Source organism: Oryctolagus cuniculus, chromosome 1 (assembly GCF_051225735.1).
Source record: "Oryctolagus cuniculus isolate XC-2025 breed Fujian yellow rabbit chromosome 1, ASM5122573v1, whole genome shotgun sequence".
In the NCBI taxonomy this organism is placed as follows: domain Eukaryota; kingdom Metazoa; phylum Chordata; class Mammalia; order Lagomorpha; family Leporidae; genus Oryctolagus; species Oryctolagus cuniculus.
This window is the reverse complement of record NC_142867.1, coordinates 200,024,504-200,044,501: the sequence shown is the minus strand read 5'-3', so window position 1 is coordinate 200,044,501 and position 19,998 is coordinate 200,024,504. Positions and strand designations below refer to the sequence as shown.

General features: G+C 54.7%; 1 protein-coding gene across 7 annotated transcripts in view; it reads left to right on the top strand.

Annotated features, from left to right (window-relative positions):
- PAX5 (paired box 5) overlaps positions 1-19,998 on the top strand; it is a 193,969-nt gene that overhangs the window by 6,210 nt on the left and 167,761 nt on the right. For 2 of the 7 annotated variants that reach the window (XM_051844072.3, XM_070054522.2), the window contains exons 1-3: positions 487-979; positions 6,636-6,801; positions 11,676-11,873. In XM_051844072.3, coding sequence (XP_051700032.1) covers positions 937-979; positions 6,636-6,801; positions 11,676-11,873 — 407 coding nt within the window. In that variant the 5' untranslated portion in view covers positions 487-936. Of the gene's footprint in view, positions 1-271; positions 980-1,042; positions 1,840-6,635; positions 6,802-11,675; positions 11,874-19,998 lie in introns of those variants that run through there. The other 5 variants (XM_008265136.5, XM_070054521.2, XM_089318349.1 and 2 more) reach the window with 4 other exon arrangements.

Here is a 19,998-nt window from a genome sequence, read left to right as displayed (position 1 = left end):
GGCCTTGGTGGCGGGGACCCTCCGCTCTCCTCTCGGTCCCTCGCTTCCCGCCTGGGGAAGGCGCGGCGGCCGTCCCGGAAGAGGCAGCTCAAAGACGGTCTAGCCGGACCCCTGAGACAGGGTAGCGTGTCTCGTGGAGTTGGTGGGCGCGAGGCAGATCCCCAGGCGCGCAGGAGCCCGCCACTGTCGCGCCCGTTCCTAGCCTCAGCGATGAGGGAGCTGCAGGGGCTGCGCGAACTTTGAAGGCAGCGAGTCCCAGGGTTTGAGGGCACCCAGCTTCCGGGGACCCCGGCGTCCCGGCCCGGACGCCAGCAGCGGAAGCGTCCTCAAACCCGCCGGGCACGACGAGGCCGAGAGGAAGTTCTTCGCAACTTCGCCCGAGACATCGGAGAGCCTGCCGCGGAGGGCGAGGGGCCAGTCCGAGCCCAGAGACTCAGAAAGCGGAGAGAGGACCGATCTGGCGAAGACCGAGGGGTCGAGGAGGAACCCTCGAGGCAGCGAGGCCGCGGGACCAGCCTGGCAGCGCGTCGGCCTCGCTGCCACCCAGGAACGGCCGAGGCCCGTGCGTTCCTGCGGCCTCCCCCGAGCCGCGGCGATCCGGGCCGGGGGCTCCTAGCCCTCCCGGAGGTGGGCCCCTACGCTATGCCCCCGAAGCCGCGCGCGCCTGGGCCGCAGCCACCCCGGGCCGGGCCGGGCCCCGCCGTCTGAGAGCCAGCCGGGGAGGGAGGCGAGGCAGAGTTGGGCGCCAGCTCCCAGGCGGACTGCGCTAGCGCGGGTTCCCGCCTGGGCGCGCAGCTCTCGGCGACCTCCGGCAGTGTTTTCGGAGTCCAGCTCGCACAGTGCCCGGCCTGGTGGTGCGGCTCCTTCGCCGCCCTGGGCAGCCCCTTGGCGCCGGGAGGCGGCGGCGTGGGCCGGCCTACAGTCTGGAGCGCCCCGATGGAAATACACTGTAAGCACGACCCGTTTGCATCCATGCATAGTAAGTAGGCGGCGAGCTCGCTTCTCTCACTCTCCGGCCGGGACCGGGTTGGGGGTGCAGGACCGCGGGGCAGGTGCTAAGGCCGGGCGGACCCCGGACCTCTGTCGCCGCGCAGCCAACTTTGCCAAGTGCAGGGTTCCCGGGCAGGGGACGTGGAACAACGCGCTTGGCCGCCGGGGCCTGAGCATTGGTCCAGGAATCCCGCCTCCGGCAACGCGTAGCAGTAGTCACTAGCCGCAGCCTTTCCGGGGACTTGGGGCGCGAAATCTCAGCGCGTCCGGAGAATCCCAGCTCGGACTCGCAAAGGGCTCCCGGCAAGGCCAGTTGGAGGGCGCGAAGTTGTAGGGAGAGGTCAGCCTGAGTCTCAGACAGCGTCCCACATCCCAACCCTGATGGCGCCTTTTCCAGCCACCGGGTTGATCGAGACTGGCGCTTGGAGGGAAAGTGGTGTTCTAACCAGTGCCTCTGTGTGTGGAGGAAGAGGCCGAGAGGCCCAGGGCTGCGAAGGTGCCCTGGGTGTTGAGGAGGGGAATTTGAAAAATCAACGAAGGAACAGTCCCTGAGCTAAGCCAGTTCACACAGAGACCCTGAAAGACCCCGTTGGGTCCTTCTCCGCAGGACGTCTGCCTCAGGCCGGCTTATCCCTTAAAAAAAAAAAAAGAAAGAAAGAAAGAAAGAAAAGAGAAAGAAGCAGTCAATTAGTCACCATACCGGCGCCCCCTCCTCCTTCTGAGACTGCGTGTGTAGGAGACGGGAAGGGTCATTTCCGTGCCGGGCAAGGCCGGCCTGGCTGCCTGACTCGGGGGATCTTGCCAGTTCACTGTAGCACAGCCTCGCGTGAGATGAGCGCTCCTCTCACGGTGAGTTAACGCCGGATTAGACTCGGAGATTCTAAGGAAATTCCAAGTGGAACGAATCGAGTTTCCCTTCGGCTCGCTGCTGAGCAGGCAGAGGAAGGCGCGGGGCTTTGGCAGCCTCTAGTCCACTGCCCGGCGACGGTCTCTGCTCGCTGCGGGGCAGGGAGTTGCTACGGGACTGGGAGCCCTCTCCAAGCCCCGTTCCCCTCAGACAGCTGGGGATCCAGCTTCTCCATACGGAGGTCCCCTGTTTAACAAAGGCAGCCGAGACCCGGCTGGAGAGAAGGCGAGCTTTCAGGGCGAGTGTGTCAGTGTCTGCCACGGAGGGGAGGGCTGAGTGGCTGGCAGACAGGGGAAGGCTGGGTTGGGTGGCTGGGGCAGGCTGCAGGCAGGTCAGTTTCTCTTTGTGTCAATTTCCTGAGTCGCTGTTCATTCCCCAAACCAGTGGGGACATTTGCACAGAGAAGCGCTTGCTCTGGTCTCAGCCCAAACGATTACTTGATTACTCCTGGTTTGGGGCCTGTGCCCAAAGATTTCCAGTCTGTGGTGACCCCAGCGCGGTCCGCAGTCTTTTCCTGCTTGGGCTCTGGGAGGCTTTGATAACAGAGTGAGCTCGACAACCAGCGGGTTGGGGGCAGTACTCCGAGAGGTGGTCAAGCCCGTGGCTCAGCCAAGGACACACTGGGGGACAAGCTGGGGAGGGACAGCCCCTGAGCTTCTCTCCTTGCTGGTGGGGACCCGCAGACCCCCGCTGCTTCCTTCTGCCTAGAGCCCGGTGGCCCAGAGGTCGTGCCCCCTTCCCTGGGGAGATGGCATGAGCCCCTGTGGTCTGCCGGCTGTGTGTCAGCACAGAGAAGGCAGCTCCTAGCAGGTGTAGGTTAGCCAACTGCTAATGTCTGTGCCTCCTTGTCCTAGCTTTCAATCTGCCCCCTCCTTGGGAAGTGCTCACTCCTCCCATTTCCAATCTCTCGGCAGTGCAGTGGGGGCTGGGCCCCAGCCCGCCAACCTTCCAGACTTTGGCTTCTCTGGAATTATCCATGGTTCTAATGCCCAAAGCTGTTTGCTTGCACAATGTGGGCCAGCTTTGAGAAGCCAACTTGGTGCCGAGGAAGATGGGAGGGGCATGTTGGACTCTGGAGGTTGTTGGGGTACTAGGGGCTCAGTCCAAGTCCCACCTATTCACCTTCCTTCCTGGATCTGGTCAATTTCTTCCTGTCCTCTTTGCGGGTCCCTCCTCCCACCCCCTGCCAGTTTAGTGCAGGATAAGGTCAGTAGGGAGGGGCAAACACTGTCAGGAAATGGGCTCCGGAGATCGAGATTGGAGGTGTCCCCACTCCATAATTTTAGATACATTATTCAATACAATTTCCTTCCTTCATCCCCACTTGTGTTTCCCTTCCCCTAGTTATTTTCATCAGCTTTAAAGTACTTTTGTAGCCAATGTGTCCTATCTGACACTGGCTACAAAACACTGGACCTTAAACCTTCAGTTATACCCATTTTACAGAATATGCTGCTGAGGTCAGAGAAACAAAAGATCGAATAGGAAGTTCACGTGGGGAAAGGTGGAGCTAGTTTTTGGTTCTCCCTGACAGAGGCATAAACATGAGACTTCAGAAGCTTCAAGGAATGGAAGCAGGAGGGTCACCCATCCCAGAAAGGACCTGGGTGGTGGGTGAATGCACACACATTCAAGTCCTCTCTCTCTCTGGTCCAACCCCATCTATGCCCCTGGGCTGACTCTCCGTGTGTGTCAGCACCTGCCTATTGGGCGGGGAGTACCCATTAGGGAGAATTCACCCCTGCCCTTTGCCTGTTCTGCTGTTTGCATGCCTGTGTGCCCTTCATTTTTTCTCTCTGGTGCCAGTAAGTAGGAGGAATTTCAATGCCCTGCAGGTTCTGGAGCGGTCTGCGTCCGCTGTACCCGCAGACTCTTTCTCCCCAGGACTTCGTGCCCAGCCGTGGCCTTTGGGGTGTGGGAGGGCTACTGACAGGCAGCCTGAGGGGCATTGTGGGCCCCGCCCCTTCCAGACCAGAGCCAGAGGTCCCAGGGGCATCTGGGATCCAACCTTTCTTCCCATCCCCCTTCAAACCCCACCCAGTCTGCCCTGTGGGGACTGGTCTGTGTTTCCTGTGTCTGTTTCATGGTCTGTATCTGTCTCTGCATCAGACTCTAAATTCTACTTCCCCAGAAAAGTATAGCTGAGCCCAGGGCTTTCCCTAGAGTAGGTGGGAGAGGCAGGGACTTGGGTTCTCCAAGGAGATACAGAGCTGAAGTGGGGGCCCCACAAAACAGGGCTCTTCTGTGCTCCAGATGCCCCCTGCCTGGGCCTCCTGTTTTCTCTCCTCCCTGCCTGCAGCTGTGGGCCGCACTCACCTGTCTTTTCGTGGTCAATTCTGGCTTCTCCATTCCTTCTGCTTCCCCCTGCCCGCTTACCCTGCTGCTCCCCTCCCAGGCTTTCTCCCTTCCATCTCATTGAGTTCCCAGACTGTGCACCTTTCCCCACACACCTCTCTTATCTTCTTTTCTTTCCCTGTCTTGCCTCCCCTCTCTCTGACTTCAGGCTTCTGTCTCTCTCTCTCTTTCTCTTTTTTCCCTAATCCCAGGCTGAGTAGCCTTCCTCAGACCACAGCCATAAACCTTCCACCCATCGCCTTTGAAGATCTCTTTTGGGTAGGACTGTGATGAGGCAGACAGGGCCAAGAGGGTTTGGGGGTCTTTCTAGGAAGTTGAAGGAGATAAGAGCCTCCCGAGTCATCCTGGGATGTGGCTAACTGTGGAGGAGCTGCGGGAACTCAGCCTTTGTGGTCCCGGGTAGAGGGTCTGGGAACCTGCTATCGTCTGTAGACCTACCAGGCTCTAGGAGACTCCTGGGAATTTTTTTCCCCCTCGAGATACAAAACAGCCCGCAAAGCTCACACATGTCCTGCACGAGTGCTCTTGGAATTTAGATCCTCTGAAGGTTGCTGCTGTGTTTTGGGCTGAAAGTCTGAATTGCTGGTGCTGTAGGGAACAGGCTACTGCAGATGGGCCTCTGTGCCTGCACTCCCAGGTCGTATCACAAGTGTGCTCTGTGTTTTAGCATCCTTGTCCTGCTCTCTGTCCTCCAAGGGGAGCTCACGTCGATTTTGAATTCACTTTGTTTTACTTAAATCCCCACTGCATTGGAAAGATTGTACAGCTCCTTTTCACCGGCTGCTTCCAGCCCCAGACAAAGCCATCCTAAGGTTCTTGACCAGGGAGGCTGCCGTCTTTCTGTTGTAGGTAAACTGTGCAATTGTGTTCCTTTCTGCACATCCTGTCCAGGGTGGTTTTCCTTTTTTCTTATGGCTGGGGTGTTGTATAACAATTAAAGCTCATTTTGGAAATCACAGCGAAATTTGGCTTAGAACTGGAAATGAGGATGCAGGGTTCTACACGATTGTGTTTTTTCCTTGAAATAAGCCTGAGCCTGGACAGCTTGGGCAATATCCAAGGGAAACTTCAGTGGGTTGCTTGGCCGGTTTTTAGGCCACCGGGTGGCCTAAAATTTCAGTCGTTCACGAAACTGAGTCCTGGGGAGGAGGAAATGGTTGAGAGGAGGTGGCTAATTTATGTTTTAGACTTGGAGTATGGACATGTGTGTGACCTCTGGCGTGCCTGTGCTCCCCTGTCCAGCCTAGTGCCAGTCCAGGCCCAGCTTGGGGAGGAGGTTTGCCCCTCCTTGGCCTCTGAGCTGCCAGCAGCATCAGTAAATGCTTGGACTTGGCTTTTGGCTCCAATCCTCAGCGACATCAGTTAGTGGCTGATTAACAGCTACAAGGTCAATGATGTTGCTACATTGGATCGCTCTGTGTTTGCTGGTTTGGCTCTTCAATTGACTTGAGTCCCTGTTTCCCTCCAGATGGACTGTGATGTAAGACAAGGGAGCGAGTGGGTGGAGGGGGCACGTTCCCAGTCCCCTTTACTTATGATCCATCGCAGAGCCCTTGTAAAAACCTGGGACTCAGAAGCTTTCGCTGGCTTCTTTATTTCTCCCAGAACCAACTTAAAGCTGCTTGCTGATGCAAAATGCTACAAAAATTCCAGGGGAACTCCTTTATAGCAAATTCGGAGTCTGCGGAGCAGAATGTGCTGTGTAGAAGATGCCACGACCCCATTTCTTTTGTGTGCTCTGGGAGGGTGCATGGTCAAGTCTATACGTCAGCCTCACCTTCCTAGGAAAGGTTCTTCTTCTTCTTCTTCTTCTTTTTTTTTTTTTTAATCAAGGCAGTGGTTGAGTTTCGTCTCAGTGCTCTGCAGGCACTGTTAAAAGATTGTTTTTAAAGTCTTGAACTTAGACTGCTGATTAAAATTTTTCCCCCTGATATATAGGTTTAGTGGATTAGTTCTTTACACTTTTAAAGACATTTGTTAAAAGGAAAAGAGTTTCATTTTTTTTCTTTAAATTTAATGCATTTTAAAACATAAGTTCTCCCGAAGATCTCCCTTCAACCTCAGCGCCATGTAGTAAGTTGTGCCCTTTTAGTACAGATTGGGGTTTTCACACACTGCATTATGAAAAAATAATTACAAGGAAAATGCTGGGAATGAAAGGAAACGTAGCACGAGGATGCTTGCTATCAATAGCTCAACTGACTGGCTGCAGATGGCCAGGGCTGAGATTTATTTAGCAAAGCAATCTGGGGTCCTGGTGTGGTCTGCACGGACTGTAGGCCAGACCCCCAGCCTGCCGGGCTCTGGGTGCTCACGCGGCGCTTTCACGGTGCGACTGGTTCTAACCACCCTTCCCCTGTCTTTTGTTTCTGATCTGTTTCAGGACATGGAGGAGTGAATCAGCTTGGGGGGGTTTTTGTGAATGGACGGCCACTCCCGGATGTAGTCCGCCAAAGGATAGTGGAACTTGCTCATCAAGGTGTCAGGCCCTGCGACATCTCCAGGCAGCTTCGGGTCAGCCATGGTTGTGTCAGCAAGATTCTTGGCAGGTAAAGACAGGAGCTCCAGGCTTCCCTTCATCTTTCAAATAAAGACCTGAAACGTGACCCAGCGGCTGCCCAGTGTGCCGGTGTCACAGTGAGAGTTGTGGCCGCCTTCTGCTCTGTGGATGCGCACAGCAGTCCCACAGGCCCTCTGAGGCCATCCGATTCAGAGGAGCCCGGGAAAGCCCTGTCTGATGCGCAAGTGAGACAGGGCGAGTGAGCCGGGGAGGACGACGTCGTGTTTCCTGAATTATTCTAAAGAACCCAAGAGTAAAGAAGCTCTTGGGACTTTTCCCCCATACATCTTAGGACCCTGGGTAGGGCTGGGTGGGAGATCTATTGGTTGTAAGAGTTTGGTGCTTGCACGTTTGACTTTTCAAACTCCGCTGTCACTTCCAGCCTTGGGGCGTTGTCCACCTTGCGTTGGGCGACAATGTTTTCCCTTTTCCATGCTTTGTTGTGTTCATGGGGATGAGCGTCCTAAGGATGCATTCAGTTAGAGAGGAGAAAAACCATACCCCAACTCATTGAAAGCTGCCACCTGACCCTGTGAGTGGCTGCAGGCTGTGTGGCCCGAGATCGCCCCTGTGTGTCTTCTCGGTGGCCTCCCTGTGGTCCGGGGAAGCTCCTTGTAAGAAGAGAAGTAAACCTAGGAGGGCAAAGCCACCACCCAGGTTCCTGCAGCCGCTCACTGCGCAGGCTGCGATGGATCTTAAAAGGCTCTGTCTCTCTGCACCCCGGAAATGAGGCCGCAGGTTTGTCGTTAGAGGCTCTGTGTTGGCGGACGGGAACATCCCGGGGCTTGGCTCTTTGGCACTCCCTGCTATGTCGTTCCCTGGGTCAGAAAAGAACCCTTGTCCAGGAGCTTGCATTGTGGCTTGAGAACAGACGCCTGAATAGAAAATAAACATCTCGAAGTGTGTCAGTGACATCGCGACTTTCTGCTTGCAGTTTTCCTTGGGTTCTCTCCGAGGAAGGGAGCAGCAGTTTCTGACAGCCTTGGGGAACCTTGCCTGAGGCCAGCGGAAGAAGTGGCAGGGCCAGGGGACAGGCCAGCTCCTCGGGGACCTGGAGCTCTGTGTTTACTCCTCGCCGTCTTGCCCGGCGCAGGTCGCTCCAGTCACAGAGGCCCCACTCCTGTGTAGCGCTCAGCGAGGACCCAGGGGTTCGGTGTGGGGGCTCTTGTTAGGGGGTGGCTTTTGGCTGGTGGGGGGCGGTGAGAGTGAGAATAGAGGAAAGGTAGAAGACAGAGAGTAAGAAACTAATGAGAACAGAGACTGATTTTTAAAAGGCAAGAGAAATGGAAATTGAAAGAGAAACGCAGACAAGAGAGGAGAGATAGAGAGAGAGAGAGAGAGGAAGAAACAGTTTGGCCTGTTTCAGGATTGGACTCCAGAGCCGCATGCATCCCAGACAGCTCTGCGCGCAGCCTCTTCATTGTACCGAGGGAGAGGGAAGGAGGAAGAAGGCCCTCCCTTTGTTTTTAAGGAGCCGACATTTTGCTTGCTATTTGAAACCTTCTCAGGGCAGGGTCCTGAGCCTGTCTCAGAGGGGATGTCCATGTGCTGGGTCCCGGTGTCACGGGGCCCTGGAGCCCGCCATATCTCCCTCGGAGACTCAGGGGGCCAAGGATCCTCCCCAGCCCAGCCGGCAGCCTCGCGCGGCCCAGAATAGATTTGTCACTAGGTAGAGTGGCACGCGGAAGTTACGCGCCGCTCCGGTGCCTGGCCGTTTAAGTTGTCAACAATAAATTGGAATTTCATAGCTCATTATTTTCATAACTAAGAACCACAGTGGACAAAATGTCACTCTAATTAGAACTGCCTTTTAAGAAACAAGTTCAGCCCTAAAACAGTGCGGCCGGGAATTTCTGAACTGGAGGACTGTTTATCCGCAGAAATTTTTTTTTTTTTTTTTTTTGGTTACACGGGGATTCGGCAGTGGGCACATGCAAGGTGACAGATTGTGAGTGCATGTGGTATGTGGTGGCTGTGGTTTTCAGAGGCTGTATGGCCAGGCATGCAAAGTCCCTGGGTGGGCAGAGCCCCCATCACCGACTCCAGAAGACGGGCAGTCAGGCTGCAGAGCTCCTGGCCCCAAGAGGCTCAGGCGGCACAGCCCGGTGGTGTGGGAGGCAGAGGGACGTGCACCCAGGGCCTGGCTGTCGTCTCTGTTCACAGGAACCTCTTGGGAGGATTTGGTCCTTAGCAACTGGGTGCTGGGTCACACAGTATTAATCAGCATTCAGGCTGTTCACCCTCGAGGCCTGCTCTTTGATGTGTGTTTTGCAAAGCTCTGTCCGAACCAGTCTGTGTTTCTGTCCCCACGCTGGCCCTGCGAGGCGAGCAGGACAGACGTCCTTGCTGCAGTCTGCAAACGGGATGACCCAGGCCTGGAGAGGCCGAGGGAGTTGAGCAGGGCCCCGTGGAGGGTCAGTGTCCCAGCCACTGCCTCGCACCTGCTCCTCTTCACTCCCAAACCCACGCTGTCTGCACCGGAGGACGCCGTGTGGTGGCGGCTGCCGGGCGTCTTTTGTCTGTAAGCCAAAGCACCGCTCGGCTGTTTCGCCAGCGTGAAAGGATGGCTGTTAAGTCTGAACCCTCGCTGACACACATGCAAGTTAGGGGTTTGGGAAGGTCAAGGTTGCCTTCTAAGTGCCAGGTCCACGTGTCAGTCAAAAGGAAGACAGAGATCTCTCGCGTCCAGACCACAGCCTGCCACGGTTGGCACTGTTCAGGTGGGATGGGCCCTGGGCCCTGAGCCCTGAGCGGCGCCACCCATTGCCATGGACGAGCCTGGCCTTTATCCTCTGCCTTCTGGGAGTTGCCGACGGGTGTGTTCTGAGTGTCCAGCCCAGGGTTGTCTGTGTGTCTGTGAGCACCTCCCCGGGACCACAGCCGCCGCACCAGGCGCTCAGTGACTATGGAGCAAGTGAGAGAATGCATGGCAGAAGCCTGAGAAAATGGGGAAGAGGAAACCTCTCTAGAGTGGCAAAGGCTCATCATCATTCTTTCTGTTTTTAAAAGCAAAACGACAGTTTGCTTTGGTGAGAAGCGCGCCGGGTCGGGTCAGGATTCAAAGTCGGGGCTGGCTCTGCCTTCCAGCGGGAAGGTGGCCGAGTTGCTCAGCCTTCCGATCATCTGTTTTCCCTTCTAGAAGCAAAGCCCTGGCTTCCTCACAGGATTGGTGTGAGGGCCGAGCGCACCTGAGGCAGCGCTGTGCCAGAGTGACGAGCTGTGTTCTCATAAAACTCGTCTTTCAGTGGGGAGGTGGGCAGGACGATGCAGGGCCGCACAGGCTGCTGGCTGCCCTCATTCTGGCACTTTTCTCGAGCTGTGGCAAAGAAAGTATTTTCTTGGCTATGTTGGGAAACTTGTTCGTAAGAGGTCATTTATCAGCAATTACAGAAAAATTGATGAAAGCAACCTTCCTCCCCGCAGAGAGAGAGAGCAGAGAGGTTGAAGTTTGCCTTGGAGTCAACATTTGCGAATGATTCCTCCTTCTCGATGAAAAATAGAATTTTCACTTCCACATCACTGCTCCCAAATTATTCCATCTCTTCTCGAACATTCGCTAACTGGGCCCTAGGCAGACCTACCCAGGCAACTCTATAAACGTGCCCAGTCATTGTTCCTGGGTGACATTGCCCTCCCGTTCCAAGAGCACCTCCTTCCCTCACTTATTATAAACTCTCGTCGGGGCTGAAAATTACTAGTCATTTCTGAGATGTCTTATTGGTGACAAAAACATCCAACTGCGAGATAATCTCCTTTGGAAGAGAAAGGCAAGAATTCCTGTGTACATATTGAGAGAGACATCGAGTGACGGCTCAGATTCAGAAAGGAATCAAGTCATTTTTTCCCCCTGAAAAGATCTTTCATGGCACACTCTCCCTGGTCTCGGTTTCACTGTAAAACCCTGACATCCTATTTGCGTTAACGAGGAAAAGCTGATAGCATGGAAATGTCCTTAGAAACAGCCATTTACCTCCAGGGAGGTCTCTGGAGGAGCTGCCGCGACTTGTGGTTGGTTTTGCTGATTGCTTGGGTTTTGACGTACAACACACATTTCCAGTTAATTCCGGAATCCAGCACTCTTTTTAATTCCACACCAGGGTTATTGTTTTTTTCTACAGAAAAAAAAAAAAAAACAAAAAACAAAAACCAGGTTGTGTTTTTGGGGGATAGTTTCACAGGATGCTGGCAATTCTGCCAGGGAATGGAAAGCCTGGTGAGTCCCGAGGCAGGGCCGCCTTTCGGAGGAAATGTTAGTTCAGAGGGCTGGGCGACAGTCCTGGCTTGGTCGCTTGGTCCTGTGTGCCCCCGGGGGAAGCCAGTTCATCCCCGAGAATCCCTGTTTTATGCTTGTAGATGGGTATCGATTCACTTATTTGTTCATTCACTCAACGCACTTTCCAAGGGCACTTCAAAAAGTCCATGGAAAAATGGAAGTGGAAAGAGAAATGTATTTCGGAGCAAGGAAATTTTGAAACCCATGCATCGTTTTTTCATAGCGTGTATTTTCCCCGGGAGCTTTGGCAAGACCCGGGGAATGTGCTCCGGAACTCTCGAGGATCGAATGAGAGAACTGACTTGAGAGCTTTCTAGAATGGCTTACGGATGGGAGAGAATTCTGTGAGTGTGTCGTGTCCTGCTAACGCTGTCCAGAGGAAGTCTAATGTGTGAGCTTTGTTTGCAGTTGACAATCTCTGAAAATGATCGTGTCCACATATATAATTATTAATGAGGTGTTTTACATTTTTTTGTCCTGAACCTTTACAGTCTGGTGTGTATTTTGTATTCACAGTGCCAGCCGCATCTCAAATGTTTGTGCATTTCGCTGGCTCCTCGTGGCTAAGTCTCTTTGTCCTTGGGTCCTAGGTATTACGAGACAGGAAGCATTAAGCCTGGGGTAATCGGAGGATCCAAACCAAAGGTTGCCACGCCCAAAGTGGTGGAGAAGATCGCTGAGTATAAACGCCAAAACCCCACCATGTTCGCCTGGGAGATCAGGGACCGGCTGCTGGCGGAGCGAGTGTGTGACAATGACACCGTGCCCAGCGTCAGTTCCATCAACAGGTGAGGGTGGGTGGCTGGGGACTGGGTGGAGCGTGGGCCCAGAAGCTGTGTGTGTGCCTTCCCTAAAGGCTTGGTATCTCCTTGCAACTGGGCTGCTCTGGGGTGACCAGACAGGAGGGAGACTAACGGGGCTGCTGGGGCTCTGCTGCCTTTCTCTTCCCTCTGCAACGTGGGCCCTGGGCCGGGGCGGGAGATGGTGTGCCGACGCCCTGGCTGCTTGAGATTTCTCCCATCCCTCCCGTCTCCACCTGCCCCTGTATGTGGAGCACCGTGCAGTGAACTGTCCTGCCGGAGTCATGACAAAAGTCACTGTGCCTGGGCTCCGGGTATTCACCCAGGGCCGCCCCGAGGCTCCCAGGAGGGATATTCCACCTGCACTTTGCCCAGAGGCTGAGCCAGGGAGAGTGCAGAGCAGAGCCCTGACGCGGGGCTGGAATGCTGGGCTCCTTATTCCTGCTCAGCCTCAGCCCCCGTGAGCTCTGTCCCCCTCTCTCCGAGTGCCCAGGGCCCTGGTGGCTCTCCTGTGGCTCTCCCAGCTCCCAGGGGCCCGTACAGGAGGCTGAGCTGCTCTGCAGTGAGGGGACTGCCCTCTCCCCTGGAGAGAAAGAGCCAGAGGAACCCCGGGGGCGGGCAGAGGGGGCAGGCATGGACCTGCCTGGGCGCCACCACGGCTCCCTCTCTTCCCCAGTCTGATCGAATGACACGCTCAGAGCTTGAAAAATACATTTCCAGAAGAAAGTTTTCTATTATAATCTGCACTCCACTTAAAGCCAGAGTTAGAGATGAGGCTGTGAGAGGAACAGCCATGAGTGTTCGCTAAACTCCAATAAATAAATAAATAAATAAGCCAACAGACTGAAAACTTGGACAGTTCCCCTCTCTCCAAGGTCAACGCAGAGTCTGCCTGGGTACAGGGGACCCCTCACTTGTGCAGAAAGAGGTGGTCACACTGGCACGCCTCCGAGGTCCCGTCGGTACGGACACTTGGGACACTTGTTCCTTCGGCAGTGATCAGATGCACGGTCGCTGTGTGAGGGTGTGGGTGTGGGTGTGCTGATGTGCTGAGCCCGCTGCTTCCTGAGCTGCTCGCCTGGCTTTGGTTCCTCTCTCTCTCTCTCTTTTAATATTTATTTATTTTATTTGAAAGTCACATTTACGCAGAGAGAGAAGGAGAGGCAGAGAGAGAGAGGGAGAGGTCTTCCATCCGCTGGTTCACTTCCCAATTGGCCAAATAGCTGGAGCTGTGCTGATCTGAAGCCAGGAGCTGGGAACTTCTTCCGGGTCTCCCATGTGGGTACAGGGGTCAAAGGATTTGGGCCATCTTCTACTGCTTTTCCCAGGCCACAGCAGAGAGCTGGATTGGGAGTGGAGCAGCCAGGACTGGAACCGGCACCCATATAGGATGCCGGCACTGTAGGCTTTACCCGCTAGGCCACGCCGTTGGCTTTGGTTCTATCAGCAAACCTTTACTGAGGCCCAGAGGTGGGAACCAGGCTCAGTCTGTGCTCCACAGGGGATTCTCATGCGCCCTTTCAGCCTGCACCCAGCTGTGGGGGAGGCGGTGGCGGTTCTGGGCTGGGGGCAGTGATAACTCTCATTCTTCTTCTGGGCTATGAAGGATGCTCCAGGGTGCTTTGTGAGTCCCCTGCTTCTGACTCACCGCAGGATTTGCATGGCACGAAGCATTGCAACTTTTCTCTGGGCCTCCAATAGGGTGGGTGAGGAGCAGGGCGCACGGCTTCACCTCTTCTGCAGGGGAACCTCGGCCAAGTCAGGCTTCGGAGGCCTGGAAGGTTCCCACCGTATGGTCTACATATAGTCAGTGGTTCCCAAGATAACTTCAGGTGGTCCGTGGGTCATAAGCTCTAATGCCTTCCATGGGACCAGGCGGGTAATGGACTGAGGGATGCAGGCCAGGTATGAGACAATAGGGAGAGAGAGGGTCTGTGAGAGACTAGACAGTGCGGGCCAGGGGCAGTCGTTTCTCAGCTCCCAGGATGTGGGGGTGGTGTTCACCAGGTTTTTTCCATTCATTAAGAGAAGCCAGAAGCTAGGACTTGTGCATATGTGTGTTTGTGAAATCTTTACATCTTTGAATGGTGGCAACTAATCTCAAGTGGAAAAAGGACCTGGTGCAGGACAGCGTAACCACTTCCGGGGCTCCTGGCTCTGGTTACAGCCTCTGTAATATGAGGATGGCAAGTATTTGGTTTTAAAGGGTAGGTTTGACACTTTTCCCCCTTTTGTAAAAACAAACAAACAAGCAAACAAACTCTTTTCATTTTACTTGAAACGCAGAGAAACAGAGCCAGAGCCAGACAGGCAGAGCAAGAGACAGACAGACAGAGAGAGAGCAAGAAAGAGAGAGGGCAAGAGAGAGAGATCCAGCTTCCTCCTTTGGTTCACTCTCCAAATGCCTGCAATACTCAGGGCTGGGCCAAGCCTAAGCCAGGAGCCTAGGACTCCATCTGGGCCTCCCAGGTGAGTGGCACAGGCCCAGTGTTTGAGCTATTCTGTACTGTCTCCCAAGGTGCACCCCTGCAGGAAGCTGGAGTTGGGAGTGGAGCCAGGACTGGAACCCAGACACTCCAGTGTGGAATGCAGGTGTGCCAAGTAGCATAATTTTTGTTTTTTAAGATTTTTTTTGTTTATTTACTTGAAAGTCAGAGTTACAGAGAGGCAGTGGCAGAGAGAGAGAAAGAGAGAGAGAGAGGCTTCCATCTGATGGTTCACTCCCCAGATGGCCGCAACGGCCAGAGCTGCGCTGATCTGAAGCCAGGAGCCAGGAGCTTCTTCTGGGTCTCCCATGGGGGTGCAGGAGCTGAAGGACTTGATCCATCTTCTACTACTCTCCCAGGCCATAGGCAGAGAGCTGGATTGGAAGTGGAGCAGCCGGGACTCGAACTGGCACCCATATGGGATGTGGGCACTGTGGATGGCGGCTTTCCCTGCTGTGCCACAGCACTGGCCCCCACAAACAGCATCTTTTTTTTTTTTTTTTTTTGACAGGCAGAGTGGACAGTGAGAGAGAGAGACAGAGAGAAAGGTCTTCCTTTGCCGTTGGTTCACCCTCCAATGGCCGCCGCGGCCGGCGCGCTGCGGCCGGCGCACCGCGCTGATCCGATGGCAGGAGCCAGGAGCCAGGTGCTTTTCCTGGTCTCCCATGGGGTGCAGGGCCCAAGCACCTGGGCCATCCTCCACTGCACTCCCTGGCCACAGCAGAGAGCTGGCCTGGAAGAGGGGCAACCGGGACAGAATCCGGCGCCCCGACCGGGACTAGAACCTGGTGTGCCGGCGCCGCTAGGCGGAGGATTAGCCTAGTGAGCCGCGGCGCTGGCCACAAACAGCATCTTAACCACTACCCCAAATACCTGCCTTGAACATTGTTCTGTGATGAATTTATTTGGATGTGTTCTTGACAGATGCCTCGCAGACCAAACCAATGAGGCTGTTGGCTTTAGGGCCGCCCCCCCACCCCCACCCCCCCTTGTGGGAAACTACAATTGGCTCAGGAAATGAAGTGGCTTCAGCAGGTTATCAGAAGTGAACATGAGAAGCAAACCGAGCTGTGGTCACAGATGTGGCCAAAGCTACGGAGGGGGTCTTATGGGGCAGCAGGCGCTCTGTCCCAGAGCTGCAGGCAGGGCCCGCGCCGGCTTCTCAGGGCCCTCCGCGTGTCCCGGGCCTCTGAGGGGCTTTGACTTCTGTAGCCCTCAAGGCCTGACTGTCTCCTGAGGCCCAGGGACTTTGAGACGGAGAGAGGAGGGGAGGCCGTGTCCTCCCACCGCTGCCGTGTAGCATCTGCAGGGGAGACCTGAGGAGCTGAGAGGGGCGGGCGGGGTGGGGCCAGATGTCTTCCCTGCTCCACCCCAGGGTCTCGCAGCTGCGCACTTTGCTGACTGTCTGCTGTCTTTAGGCACGCCCTGTGGCTCCTCACTGCACTCCTTTCTTTAATTAAAAATATTTTCTAAAAATGTATCTGAAAGTCAGAGTTATAGAAAGAGAGAGAAAGAGGGAGAAAGAGAGAGAGAGAGAGAGAGATCTCCCATCTACTGGTTCACTCCCCAAATGGCCCCAATGGCTGGGGCTGGTCTGAGCAGAAGCCAGGAGCCATGAACTCCATCCGGGTCTCCTATGTGGGTGGCAGGGGTCCAAGGACTTGGGCCATCTTCTGCTGCTTTCCCAGGCCATAGCAGAGAGCTGGATTGGAAATGGAGCAGCTGGGACTGGAACCAGCGCGCATGTGCGATGCCGGCATCGCTCGCCTGCCCGCTGCGCCCCGTGGAGGCCCCTCACTGCCGCCCTCTTCAATGAGTGCTCACTAAGCGCGGGCATTCTGATGCCAAGGCATTCCACTCGCCCCTGTTGTGTTTTGCAAAGGCAAGGTAGCGCTCTCCTTGCCTTCAAAGGGACGCAGCTTCTAAACCCCTGCTTGGCCGACGTCACCGCCCCTGAGTAAGGGGCGGCATCCGCCCATTCTCCTGCCTCCAACAGCTAGCGAGGCCTCCGCGGCTGAACTCGGAGCTGTTTGGGTGGCCGTGGAGTTCTCCCCACTGTCTACCCCCAGAAATGCGCGCCTTCCTGCTGTTTGCAGGGGCATCGGCCTGAGAAACCATGACCCGGCATGGGGTCCTCAAGTAGCGTTGGGCCAGCTCTGCCAGGCTCGTGGGAGACATGCTGGGACCGCACCAGCTCGCTCCTGGGGCTTCTTAAGGACAAACAGGTGTGGGGCCGCTGCACTGCCTCCAAAAGGGGCTCTGGGAATCCCACTTTCCAGTCTGATGGAAGTGGTTGTCCCAGAGCTGGCTCCGACGGTGGGCGGAATGAGGTCTTCCTCTTGTGTGCCAGTGCCAGGGCTCTCAATCGGGGGCTCAGAGGTCCTAGTCATATGCACTCTCTCCAGGACGGGGGAGGCAGCTCACTTTAGCACTGACGGTGGCTGACATGCGAGAATGCCAAGCTAGCGTCGCTGGGTGTTCTGAGCTCTCAAGACAAACTAGAAGTCAGGCATTTATTAGCAACTAATTCAAACACAAAGAACCGTCCCACGCAGTGTTCTGTGCCGGAGAGGGTCTGTGGAAGACAGGCTGGGAATTCTGCTCTTCATGCTGATGTTGGCCTCAAGCTCCTGAGACTGCTGACCCAGCCGCTCTTTCTTCCCTGTATCAGTCTCAGGCCTGCTGCTGCCTGGGCCCCACCCCCCGGCTGCACCCCAGAGGACCGCAAGTTTTTGGGTTTGAGGCCAGCTGATGGCCCAAGCTTCATGCTGTGCCCACGGCAGCCTAGCCTTCAAAGGAGAGGGAGAGCTGTGGAGGCGGGCCCCTCAGATGCCTGCAGGACCGGAAGGCCCTTGGAGTTTTCATGCTCAGGTTCTAGGTGGAACTCATACTCATCTAGGAAGCATTTAGCCCAGGGATGACTTCCTTTGCACAGTGCTCAGTCTTTGCTGATTTGCTGTGTGACCCTGGGAAGGTCACTTGAGCACTCTGTGCTTTCGTCTCCCCGTCTGTGGGAATAGGTGACCTGCTGAGCGGCCTTCCCTGGTGGATCATTCATGATGTTCCAGTGGGATCCAGGCTCAGGAGCGTGCCTTTTAGTGGTGACTACCACTCAGCCTGCGCCGTCTCCAGCTCTGACAGGGTCCTGAGTGCATTCTTGTTGTGCTTGTCACTTTTTAACTTAAATGCCTTTCTTTTTTTTAAAGACTGATTTTATTTTTATTTATTTGAAAGGCAGAGTTGCAGAGAGAGAGGGAAAGACAGAGTTGCAGAGAGAGAGGGAAAGACAGAGAGGGAGAGGTTTCCGTCTGCTAGTTTGATCCCCAAATGACCCCAATGGCTGGGGCTGGGCCAGGCCGAAGCCTGGAGCCTAGAACTCCATCCAGGTCTCCCACATGGGTGCAGGGGTCCAAGCACTTTGCTGCTCTCCAAGGCCATTAGCAGGGAGCTGGATCGGAAGTGGAGCAGCCGGGACTTGAACCGGCATTTGTCTGAGATGCCCCACTTAAATTCTCCGTAGAGCCGCTGTGATTCAGTTATAGCCTCTCTCCCCACCGCTGTTTCCTCCCAGAGGAAGGTGCTGCTTCTCACTTTTACTTGGTGTCTGCAAGCAGTTGGGTAAAATCCCTCACCCCTGGGGATGGCTGTGGGGGATTCCTTACTATGCTGGGATTCCCCCATAGAGGACAGTCCCTTTGCAACCCAACCCTGAAACAGAGAGGGGCAGCCCTCTGGGGAGTGAACCAGCGGATGGAAGATCTCTCTCTCTCTGGTACACCCTCTCTCTCTCTCTCTGTAACTCTTTCTTTCTTTTTTTTTTTTTTTTTTTTTTTTTTTACAGGCAGAGTGGACAGTGAGAGAGAGAGACAGAGAGAAAGGTCTTCCTTTGCCGTTGGTTCACCCTCCAATGGCCGCCGCGGCCCGCGCGCTGCGGCCGGCGCACCGCGCTGATCCGATGGCAGGAGCCAGGAGCCAGGTGCTTTTCCTGGTCTCCCATGGGGTGCAGGGCCCAAGCACCTGGGCCATCCTCCACTGCACTCCCTGGCCACAGCAGAGGGCTGGCCTGGAAGAGGGGCAACCGGGACAGAATCCGGCACCCCGACTGGGACTAGAACCTGGTGTGCCGGCGCCGCTAGGCGGAGGATTAGCCTAGTGAGCAGCGGCGCCGGCCATGTAACTCTGACTTTCAAATAAACATAAAAAAAAAAAAATGGGGCCAGCATTGTGATGTAATGGGTTAAGCTGCTGCCTGCGATGCCACCATCTAATGTGAGTGCTGGTTCGAGTCCCAGCTACTCCACTTCACATCCAGCTCCCTGCTAATGCACCTGAGAAAACAGCCAAAGATGGCCCAAATGCTTGGGCCCCTGAGCCCATGTTGAGAGACTCAGGAGAAGCTCCTGGCTCCTCACTTTGGTCTGGCCCAGCCCCAGCTGTTGGAGCCATTTGGGGAGTGAAGCAGTGAATGGAAGATATCTCTCTCTCTCTCAATCTCTTCCTTTGTCTCTCTGTAACTCTGCCTTTCAAATAGAAAAAAAAAATCTTTTTTTTTTTTAATAAGTAGAGAGATGGCTACCTCCCCATCCGCACAGTTTCCCAAGGGGCTGTGTGCTTTTCACAGCATAGGTAAAACTATACGAATATTCTATGAGCACTCACTCACTATCTAGCAATGGCTCTTCTAAGTAGCTTGTTATTTTAATTCTAAGAATCACCCTCTGAGGTGGCAAGAGTCTCAGTCCCACTTTAGAGATAAGGCAACTGAAGCCAGGGGGTTTTACCCAAGGCCATGGAGCCGGCTAATTGCAGGGCTGAGTTCCAAACCCCAGCAGTCTGGTTGCAGAGCCTGCACTCCTAATCGCTGTGCCGGAGCTGCCTCTCCATGATTTGAAGGGCTTGAGGATAGTTTCCCTGTGATTTATGAATACTTCATTTATTTGTCTTCTGGCGAATGTGAGCACCGATGATTTACAAATATTTTAAAAGAAAAGGGAGGAAAGCGTAATTTTCTTTGTTTGGCTTATGTACAAATTTAATAACCAGATGAGACTTTGAAAACAGCACGGTAAACAAGACTGCAGTGGGAAATAGTTAGGAAATGTTTTACGATAAGTTTAAACCGTGTCGATGTTTGTTGTAGCCGTGTCTTCCTGTATGTCTCTATGGACATGCACACACAGGACGTGTGTGACATACATGATACACAGATGAGATCAGACACCCCCTCGATTCCAGCTGGGAGGAAGACCAGGTCTTTGTCCAATATGCTCTGTTTTCATTAGTTAGGATAAGTGTTTGAATATTGGAGAAAGCAGATAAACACTTAGGCCAACAAAAGGGCAAAAGGCCTGGGGCCAGACTGTGGGGCCAACAGGTGCTTCCAGGGCACCCAGACCAGCCGTCAAGTCGGGGAGGGCAGAGGCTTTGCCCAGCGAGTTTATGGGGAGGCAACTGCTACTCCTGTTCAGAGCCCTGGTGTGGCCTTGGAATGAACTTCAGGTGTGATGGTCCAGAATGTGAAAAAGCTCCTCATGGAATATTATGGGAAAAGAGCAAGATACCAGACTGCACACATGGTATAATACTGACATTGTTGAAAGTGCATATTTTTTTTGTTGTTGTTGTTC